At 36.9% G+C, this 10,862-nt stretch overlaps 1 protein-coding gene and 1 long non-coding RNA gene across 3 annotated transcripts; both read right to left on the bottom strand.

Annotated features, from left to right (window-relative positions):
• Positions 1-33: 33 nt before the first annotated feature.
• On the bottom strand, positions 34-3,275 carry LOC149117548 (uncharacterized). The gene is made up of 3 exons (XR_016203830.1): positions 3,154-3,275; positions 2,076-2,236; positions 34-112 (listed from the first exon to the last, which is right to left on the bottom strand). It is a non-coding gene; the product is annotated as an uncharacterized LOC149117548 (long non-coding RNA).
• Positions 3,276-5,955: 2,680 nt separating this feature from the next.
• Positions 5,956-10,862, bottom strand: LOC110040329 (uncharacterized). Of its 2 annotated transcripts, XM_020745548.2 has the most exons (6): positions 10,709-10,862; positions 10,083-10,161; positions 8,700-8,753; positions 7,497-7,653; positions 6,553-6,773; positions 5,956-6,051 (listed from the first exon to the last, which is right to left on the bottom strand). In XM_020745548.2, exons 2-6 carry the CDS (start codon positions 10,156-10,158, stop codon positions 6,014-6,016), a joined length of 546 nt encoding a protein of 181 aa, XP_020601207.1. In that variant the 5' UTR covers positions 10,159-10,161; positions 10,709-10,862; the 3' UTR covers positions 5,956-6,013. The 2 variants fall into 2 exon arrangements, with proteins under 2 accessions (XP_020601207.1, XP_089134105.1); XM_089277979.1 differs by lacking the exon at positions 5,956-6,051 and having other exon boundaries at positions 6,329-6,773.

The raw sequence follows: 10,862 nt of genomic DNA, 5'->3' as shown, positions 1-10,862 counted from the left end.
AAAAGTGAAAATGAAAAACAAACATTTTTCACCTTCCAACGACCATGACTGGACTATTCCTAATGTCAGAACAATCAAGCAGCCAGCTGTTAACATCAGATGCATACTGTGGCTAAAACATACAAAATTTGATGGAACAGTGGATAATTATTGCAACGCAGTTATAGCATTATTTTCCGTTCCTCTAGTAAAACTAGTGTTGAATTATATTCTCAGATATTTTAAGGGTTTTTGTGGGGGATTTTAACTTTAACTATTTTGTGGTTCTTTTCTTATTTCAGGGAGTTTTAGGGTTCAATTTAATAGCTTTAGGAATTTTAGGTACATTTGGGTTATTTATCTCAATGAGCTATCAAAGAACTAATGGATAAATTTATATCATTTACAAGCCAGTGGCTTTGATTTGGATTTATGAACACACAAATTTTTGCTCAAGGATCATTGTATTTCAGGAACGGATTTTACAAATAAACACCGTATGTCATTAGTTATTTGATAGCAAGCTAAACATATTGATCCGGGGACAGCTATATTTATTCGTGACTTACAGGACCTTGTGTTTAAGTCAACGTATTTATCCATTTCATCACTTTCATTTTCAATTTAGTCTACCCTTTGGGCATATTTTGGGTATTTCAATATTGTGATATTTGTGGCTTTCGGTTTTATCATATTTATTCTCGGGCACTCATATTTTTGGCCCAACTTATTTTAAGATTAAGTGGCTGATGCCGATGGCCATCTTAGAAACAATTCTCTTAACCAGTGTTGATTTAGTAGGTCAGACTCCGTAAATGAGAATCTTGGTTCGGATGTAATTTTCTTTAAAAGGGTGAATCGGGACAAACAAGTAGAATTTAGAAAATTAAGATCCGCAACTGTACTTACGTTCTATTCATCTAGTAAGCTAACTCAACTACCAAATGATGATTTTAACTGTTGTGCGTCCGGATAAAACAATCTCTTGTAGCAAACAGTTTGTTTTATACTGTAGAAAGCTCGCACCTCCAGACGCAGGACCGCATATTGATAAGTTTTCCAGAGCTCATTAAATCTAGTTTTCAGTCGCATGCCTAACACCTTCTCAATCCTTTGTTCTCGACTCGTGGATTTAGGCCTTAACTTAGAATGTTTCCTCTAACGAAAACATAAACGTTTTTCGATAAAAACTTAGCTTAAAATGATAACTTCCTCTCTTTCCGATTATTGGTCTTTCTAAAATATTCCTTAGCATAGAGGGTCCTTGAAATACAAATCTTTGCACAAACACAGAAACTGAGCTAAATGATAAATTCTTTTGTATTTGCCATCTCCAACAGCTGAAGTCACCCAACTTATCCATAACAAAAGAGCTTACTTTAGTTGTAATGAGAAAATTCCAACCGATTTATATCAGTGCGACGTGAATAGTCGTTGTAAGGTATATAATCGACTGTCAAGCGATACACAGTTACAGAAGTGGCCCGAAGAACTGTTTCCTCTTTGGATGTGCTAACTTACAAAATCTGCCTGGTAACACTAGCTTAGTTTACGCTCGAAGCTCTCCCACTTGCCTTTCACCTGTTCTTTTAAGCACCTCTCCATTACTTCTAATTTTCAACTAACAACTATCTTAGATCAGCGCTAATTCGCTAATTCACTGAGTTCTTCAAGGCTTCCAAACCGAGCTCTACCCCTAAGTAATTAGTTATTCTTGCCACTAGCCAATGAAGCTAACTAATGCGTTCTAAATTATACCTAAGTTTTGCTGAGTCACTTACTGTGATCTCCACTGACTTTGTTTTCTAAAATTCTCAGCATAAGCCATGGGTAAGAGCTGATGTAAACTGCGCGAAAACAGATTAAGTAACTTCCTGGACAAGGCTCCATATATAGTTAAGAGAAATATTAATTGTCAAATAAAGTAGAGTTGACCTTCGGGCAGGAAATTAATGTACAATCAACCAGAGATCCCGGTTGTAGTCTGGGCTACTTCCCGCTGCAGCGAGTTACTACTCAAACTCTTCGCCATCACTGAGTTATTTCCTTACAAAAGACCCACCTACAAAAAGCATTCAGAGTGCTTGAAAACTAACCTCTGTTTGATAGCTTTCTATTGATAATCTCCTTTTTTCAGTGAAATAATGTCAGTAGTAAGATATTTCAGTCTCATTCACGGACGTTCTGTGACGATGTACTGCTTTGGCTTGTATGAATTGCTTTTGTTTGGTTACTTTAGTTCTGCAATTTCTTCGTCCTGTTTTCATTCGGAAAAAAATAGAGGGCGTAAATATGTACTGATGATTTCTCGATTGTTTAGTCCATGCAAAATAAAGTCTATTGCTGAGAAAATGGAGACCAAATTACACGCGGCGATTTTGACCAAATTTTGCTTAAATTAGTTTCTTAAAAGGAGTGCGTACTAATAACAAATCACCCGATCTCCAGACTAAATATCTTGTACCCTTCCCAAGAGATTGATATTGATATATGGGGTCAATTTTCATCTTGGCAATGAAAATAACAAAATAGTAATAGGGCATTAAAATCACTTGTTACATTAAAATCGTAGGACGGTACGGCGAATGACCCACCTATAAACTGACTGACAAATCACAACGTATGAATTTCTCTATGAAAGGCCTAGCTTCAGACCGTTTCTCGCGTCGTTTACTGAATATTCAACAAATATTAAATCGTTATTTGAACGCCAATACTTTTACATTAATCCGGGAGCAAGCTCACCATTAGGTTGCACGTGCGAGCGGCGAAGGCTCAAGGTGGGCTCTAATTTCCATTGGACTCAAAATGCCGGTTTGCATTTCGAAAAAAACCTGACCAGGAATTTCTGTCCCAATTAGTTTTTCTCCCCGAATTTCCTGAATTTTCGGCTGAATGATTGGCATTTCGGAAATGTAGCAATTACCGGGTTTTTTTGGAATTTTTCCAAAGAAAATGTCCCTACCATCCTTTTGGAAATTCTGGTTGGATGGAAAGCGCCAAGTGACTTTCGCCGCCCGCAGGTGTAAACCAAAGGTGATCATTCTATCAGGCTAGCTAGTACCTATCAACATAGTGAGCTGCGATGAAACTGCTGTTTTAAACAGAAGAAAAGTATTAAAGAAATATAGACTATATCGAAAGAGTACTTCATTTTTAAAATATCAAACTTACGCTAAAAAGGAAAATATTGGCTGAGAACCTTACTTGTACGAAACACGTTTCTTTGCTGGTTACAAACACAATGCCCAGAATAAAGAAAGTTTGTTCAGTGCAACGTATATATACTCACCTTTGACGTCGAACATAGACAATGATGTACCTCTTTCAAAATTTAGGTTAATTAGAGGACCATATGCACGATGTCTTAAGTCATTTTTCTGATGTACAAAATGACTATATTAGGTAGAAATACACGTAATTTTTACATTTGGGAAAGACAGAGATAGGTTATGAAGGTGAAGATGTTCAATATTTCCAAGATAGGACATCTGTGATCGAATTTCCCTAAGACCATTAGATATGTTTTTGTTCTCTAAGATCATTTTATTCCTTTATCATACCCAGAAATCTGTTTGATTGATAAGATCCTAAAGACCTTTTCATCGTGTACAGAATGTTAGAGATATTTGAAATATTTACAGGGATTACCAATAATTACTCAAAACCCTCAAACCACGAAAGTCAACACCAGTCTACTTGTATCAACTCCTATTCAATGGAGAAGCTTCTCGTTTAGCACTATTCAACACTTTTTTTATCTCGAAAATACCAGAAAGCTGGTGGCAGAAATTTGAATTTTAGTAGATTGCAAACCAGAGATGTTAATATCTGTAACCAAAACAAGGTCAGCAAAAGTCTCTACCTGTCACAATCTGTGTGTGATTTCGGAAAAAAAAAACTAGATTTTAAACTGCAGTTGAAATGAAATTTAAGGTTACTGTGTGATCGTGGTGTGGGAATAGAATCACCGGAAACAGCTGAACAAACAATAAACTAGGAATAAACGGATCGAAGGTAAAGAAATACCGGTCAATAATCACGAACGAACGAGGATCTCAGATTTTAACAATGTATGGGATCTTTAATAAGCTAGGAATGCTTCGCATTTCTGCTGAGATTTATTTTAACATACACTGATAGTATATCCACGAAAGTGACCTCAAACGAGTGTTGGTTAGTTCTGAAACGAGTGAAGATACTAGAGATTTCAAAGACCTTGGCATTAATGATGAAGATCTCAGTCAAAGATAATTTATTTTAAATCAGCAACGTATCTAACTTATTGTTATGCAAATTTCCAACCTTTATGCACCAGGTCTTTTCAGCTATAGATTCATCCTTGTCTGTGTAGATCAGTCAAAAAGTAGGCCCACGTCTCATAGAAAAGAAATCCTTTACAGAACCTATATCAGTCAACGTTCAAGAAACTTCATAATCCATTTATCTATTTTTTCCCTATATTAAGAATATAACAAACAAATAGTTTAGTGAGATGTTTTTTATATTATTATTATTATTATTTTAAGACTCGCACGTTTTTCATTACTTGTGAAAGCCAGCGTTGCAGTGTCGTCATTATGCAGTCGGCCCAAATCCATTTCCACTTCCTCCTTTAAAAATAAAACACTGCTGTCTCTTTTTTTTTTTTTTTTTTTTTTTTTTTTTTTTCTTTCAGAGCTCTAGAGTAAAGTGGCTTTAACGATTACAGGAAACGAGCAAACATGTCCTAGGAATCTGATCGCTACATTTACAACTCAACTACTGCGCCCCAAATTTGCTTTCCAAAGGAACCGTGGTACAACGGTAACATGACTAGAAAGTGCCACCAGAAGAGGCTAAGGTGTTTGGTGATAGGATTTTCGTTTTGGGCCGGTGGGGGAATGATGAAACAGTTTTTTACGTTAATTTGATTTATTTCAATCATATGGGTGTTAAAAAGAAGTTTTCATTGGAGGCCGCTCTGTTTGTACTTTCCATGCTGTTGCATGGACAGGAGCTTTAAATTATGATGATAATTTTCACCTTCTTCTACTACGCGGTACACGTAGTTTTTGCTTGCACCTTCAGTTTAAATTGCGATGAACGTCATAGGACGGTTGTGATATATAACAGGACCAAGAAGCATGGCGAGAAGTTTTCTCGACAGAATGTCAGCGAGGAATGATGACCGAACAGCTTATGAATGCCTCAGCATCCCGGAGCTAACCCTCAGACGTACAAGGAGGGGGCGGGAGTGGATGCCACCCCCCATAAGGTTTTTTCAACTTTTTAAAAAGACGATTTACTCTAAGGCGCATCTTCCGCGGAAATTTTGATATGTCAAGTGTGTGTCTGTCATTTTTGACCGACACATTGGCAGTTTACCAGTACTGATTCTAACGGTTTTGAGGCAGTACTGGCAGTTTTTAAGGAAGAAAAGGGGAATATATAGCGCTCTTGCAAAAATTGCGCAAAATTTGAGTAACAACACGACGAAAAAGCATGGTCTTATGGTGTTTATGATTTTAGACAGAGAATTGAACGCCTATTATACGCGATTGGTCCATGCAGTTGTAAGTAATATATCAAAATACGAAAGACCGTGCTTGACCACATTTCCAAACACCGAAAAGAGAGTTGAACATACGACGCGCAGCGGAGTATTTTTGACAAACTTCGAGGTGTTTGGAAATGTGGTCACACACTGTCTTGAGCGTTTGATATATCTTCTCAATCGAAACTAAAACTAAGGAGAAAACGGAGAAATAAGATCGTAAAAATCTGTGCTAATTAAGATCAGATATCCAAACACCATCGCGGTCAGATTTCCTTTGTTTAAACTTGATGAAAGATTCATCCTCCACATCTTAAACTGGAAACAAAGTCCTCTCCAGAACCCACCCATATCAATGTTCAGGAAACCTTAAGACCACTTTATCACGCTTTATGTCGTTATCTATTGTTTGACGATTTAAAATCAAGTAAACAGATAGGTTATCAAAATGGGTTTTTATTTTGAGGTAAGACGTTTAATTTTATTGTAGTGTCTTTATCATGGAGCTGACCCAAATCCACTTGCACTTCCTCCTTCTAAAATAAAAAAAATAGAATAGTTTAACCTGTTTACACAACAGAGGGTCGTATTTTACATTTTCTAGTGGATAAGTTTAGATATGTCCGATAGTTGGCAATGTTATCGTGTTTTATTTTTAAAAAAAAGTTCAAGAGCAAAGAGTTTAGAGTCCATGAGCCTACAGCTGCCCTTGAGTTCTGATTTTTACCGCTGATCTCAACCAGCTAATCTCTGCCAAATATTATTTGCTTCCAAATAGAACCGTCGTATAGTAGCGATATGACTGGAAAGTTAGGCAAGAAATTTTACTTAAGCTTTTTTTTTTTTTTTTTTTTTTGATAGGTAGGGTAGGGGTGCATTTTTTTAATTAGGTTAATTTGGTTTCATTTCAATCATATGGGACCTGTTTTTTTTATGAATGGAGCCTTCATTGGCAGCCGCTGTGGCTGTACTTTTCAAAACTATTTCTTGAAGTCCTCGTATGGATAAGAACCTCAAAATATGATGATCATATTCACCTTCTACGCGGTACACGTAGTTTTTGTTTTCACCTCCAACACATTCGTTGCTGTCTTCGTCATCGCACGGTTTGTATGCAAACCCCATGCAATTTTCGGATTTTCCGTAGCGGTCAAACTTGTCAGCGGCCTCAGGATCACTCCAACATTCACCATAGTACTGTAGACCAAAATGGTCGTACCCTTTAGTCCTTGATTCCTTGGCACAGCGGCAAGCCAGTCTAAAGAAAATTATAGAAACACAACACATATTGTCTCATACCTAATCACGAAGGTTTTATTTGGCCAAGATGCACCACCAAGCATTCGTTTATCACATTTAAAAAGGATTTGTTTACAGGAAACCAGAGATATGAAATGGGCAATATTATCGTTTTTTTATCAAGTATGGATATGAAATCTCGCTTTATAGACAAGGGAATAGACGACAAAGAGAGAGAACGATTCACTGCAAGATTAAAAGGCTCAGTGAGCCAGATTGTTTTGCAAAAGTCAATTTAAAGAATGAAAACAAACTAATATTGCGATGCTAAAATGATCGTCAATTGCAAAATTATTGAACATAACTTTAAAAGAAGAACATTAGAACGAATGGTAAGCTACAAAAATTCGAAATGGGATGAGGGTAAATTTCCGGTTGCCATGCGTGCGTGCGTGCCATCGTCAAGAATCGTAGACAAATAGTTGTCACAACAACATGTCCGTGGGAGATGACTGAACAGCTCATCATAAATTTTCATCATACCAAAATGAAAGTTCTTTTCCAAAGTCTTCAAAAGTCTAAGAGGGCTGGCATTTGGTAAGATCGATTGACGAATTGATTTCAACCAAACCCTTTCAAATTAAACTTCATAACTTACAGGTCAACTAGAGAGTTCCTTGCTCTCAATGTTGAAATGAATACTTGACCCTCGTTATATTTACCACCATTCTGGAACACTTGCCTTTTTAAAAACTTTTCCCATTTACCAGCTTCCCAGTCTATATTTTTCCGGTCACTGAAGATTCTTACAGAGAGCGCCCTGGCATCCGTTTTATCTTTAAAACATCCTACTTTCTCGTAGTTCACGTCACATTCTTCTGGTTCATCTGAGACCTCCTCTAATTCAAAGACAACAAGCATCCATAGAAGAAATCTTATCAGTTGCAGTCAAGCATTAGTAAAAAGAAAAGGCTTCCAGTATTTTTGGATTGGAGGACCAGGATGCCTGTATTTTAACTATCATCTCTGATGCGAGACTGAGAATATTGTAACTGACTGGACCAGATGCTAGTAAACTGCTGATTCTATCTGTAGCCCTGGCTGCCTGCCATTTTTTACCTCTAGTTATTTAGCTGGGCCCCTAATAGATAACTTTGGAAAATATTTCTGTGAGACCAAGGAAAAAAAAAGCTTGTGTGGTGCTGTGTCCCCCCGCCTCCTCCCCACACGCTCTCAATTTACATAAGAGATGTTAAGTGTCATTCCAAAGGGTACACCCGAGAGGCCGGTCCAGTACATGAATCAAGCACAATCATTCCGCCATGCCACCTGAACACTTTAATAAACAATCATTCCACGAGCGCGCGTTTGATTAGAAATGGATATGATTGGTCCATATCTGACAAGCGCCAGTGGAATAACTTTTTTATTAAAAAACGCTCCCAAATCATAGATACTAAACTAATATTAAAATAAAAACGCCTAAACGAATCACGCGTACGTTTATCATATTTACAGAGCATGGTATAATGGCACATAACCAATGATGACTAAGCCAATGAAAGCTCCAAAATTGCATTATCCAATGGTCCAGTTTTTAAAAATGAGGTAATAGATCGGTTTTCAAGAGTGTCGTTAAACCAAAACCGAAGCAATTTTCTTTTTCAATTAGAACACTCAGCCAATCTCAAACCGTAGTAAAACAAAACCCAAAACGAAAGCAATTTTTTTATCAATTAGAACACTCAGCCGATCTCAAACGGTAGTAAAACCAAACCCAAAACTAAAGTAATTACCTTATCACTTTCGACGCCAAATTTAATACTGCTCTGTGTAGATGCAAAGAAATTATTCAAGAAACAAATGGGGTTTTCAATTCACATTTAGCAGTATGGCATCAATTAAGATTCGCTATCTATAACAATTGAAATGAATATCTACTAACCCTCCTCCAGAAAAGAACGATACATCTGTTCGAATTCCATGTCGTTCTTGATGTCTGATAATCAAAATTATATTATATTACTGACTCTAACTACGGTTATACACTACTGTAGGCTCTTTTACAAACCGACGTCGTGACACCAGTGCTAAAGTTACCCTAGAGGGTCAAAGAAACTGGGTTCACAAGCATCATTTGTCTGTTAAAGTTATCGTATCCGGCGTGCAGCCGCAACAGTTCCGGTACCGTTCAGCGTCACACTTCAGTGTCACTTGGATTACCCTACCGCCTTCTAAACGTGGACTAGATTCACGAAGTTCTCTTACGTTAAGATGCATTCGAAATATTAGTTCTTAACGTTAGGCTTATTTATTGTTTTACTGGAAAATACAACACTTGTAAAATTCATGAAAAAAAACACATCCGAGACTCGAGTGACGACAAGTGAAGATATCGATGATTTCACTGTTAAGTTTGTCTCTTAAATTTGTTGGTGTATGATCGAAACATCTTCGGGTATTCCTCGAAAGTCTTCGGCAATCTTCGGTAATGTTCGGCAAGTTCGTGTGACCTTCGAACAAGTTTTGGAGAATTTTCGGAAATCTTTGGAAAATCGTCAAAAACGCCGTCATCAGTATGTCTATATAATAAAAAGAACATTACACGTCAGCTCGAAGATATGAATTTTATGTTCTTGTGGCAACAACAATATCTCACTCGTTCGCTGCGCTCGTTCGTGAGATATTGTTCTTGCCACTCGAACATAACATTCATATTTTCTCGCCACCGTGCAATATCCTCTATGTATTGAACAAATTGTACCTTAGATATACATCTTAACCCAAGTGGGCATCGTGAACCCTACCCACGACTAGTTAATGCGACGTACAATTTCATTAAGATGACTTTTGCTTAGCCTGAAGGAAAACTGCATTCGTTCGATTTGATTTTCGGGGTTCTACTGTCCTGTTGACATAAGGACAGTAGAACATGTTCAGTAGGTGTTTCATCTAACCTTTCTCCTTTGATTCTCTTAAAAGATTACTACTTTGAATATGTCTTGCATGATGCATGACCAACTAAATGCGTTCACTTTAGTCTGAGAAAGACGATAAATAAATCCTTAGATCATAGATGGAATATTGTTAAAAGAGTCACTCTTGCTGACTTTAGCAGACACTTAAGACAGTTTTTGTCGACGTCAAGTTGTGCATGAGGTACGCTTTTGACTGGAATATATATTTTTCGCTTGGAACCTCACTTTCTATAACGCACGTTTGAATTGAAAAGGACGAACAATTAGCACTTCCAGCTAAGAAAAGATTATACCGCACCAGCTGTAGCAACAAATAATAAAGATGGCGATAAAAAACAAATTACGATTACCTTTCAAGGACGATGATTGGACCATTACCACTAGCAGAAAAATCAGGCAGCCACTTGATAATGTGAGGAAATTCATAGTCTGCGTAAAACAGGCAAAACGGGTGACTATTTAATACTAACGTATTTTTTTTTTTAACAAAAATAAATGATAATCATTTGCTTTAAGTGGTAGAAAGCAAGAAAGGCAAGTGAGGACGAAAGCCGCTTTACTCGTTTATTTAATAAAACGTTAACGACCAAAGTGCTAGAAATGAAAATAAAAGACCGACATTAAAACATCTTCTTTTTCCATAAAGAGTTAAGTTGATAAATCACACCATTTCAGTTGTTAAATGAACTATGTAATTCTTCGACAAGAAAGTCACAAACAAAATAAAGAAGAGGGCGCCTGATATTAGTTCCACCTAGCTTTAATGTATTGATTAAAACTCTTAGTTAATTTAAAACTTATAAGCAATAGAGTGAGTGGTAGATAGGGCGATAGTGAACCATTAAAAGGGAAGCCGAATCCGAAAAGATTAACTCGCTACTAAAACGTTTCTTCGAAGCTCGCTATTAGTAACATAAGACAAAGTAAAGAAAAATATCAATTCTATAATTTTATATGAAGCCAGAAGAAGACCTACCTTCCTTGAGTGAAACAGAGTTTTTTAGAATTTTCGTAAGGAGATTGGGAGCGTGGACAAAAGCAGCAATGGCAAATTAAAACGTGAAAGTCGTTCTTCAAACTAAGCTGTCAAAAGTGGGAAATTTCGCAATGCGGAAAAAGAGTATCACCTT

The sequence above is a fragment of the Orbicella faveolata genome, unplaced genomic scaffold, assembly GCF_042242905.1.
Source record: "Orbicella faveolata isolate gen_17 unplaced genomic scaffold, um_ofav_v1 contig_12, whole genome shotgun sequence".
NCBI classification, from domain to species: Eukaryota; Metazoa; Cnidaria; class Anthozoa; order Scleractinia; family Merulinidae; genus Orbicella; species Orbicella faveolata.
Note: the sequence above shows the minus strand (reverse complement) of the source record. Positions and strands in the feature narration are given on the sequence as shown.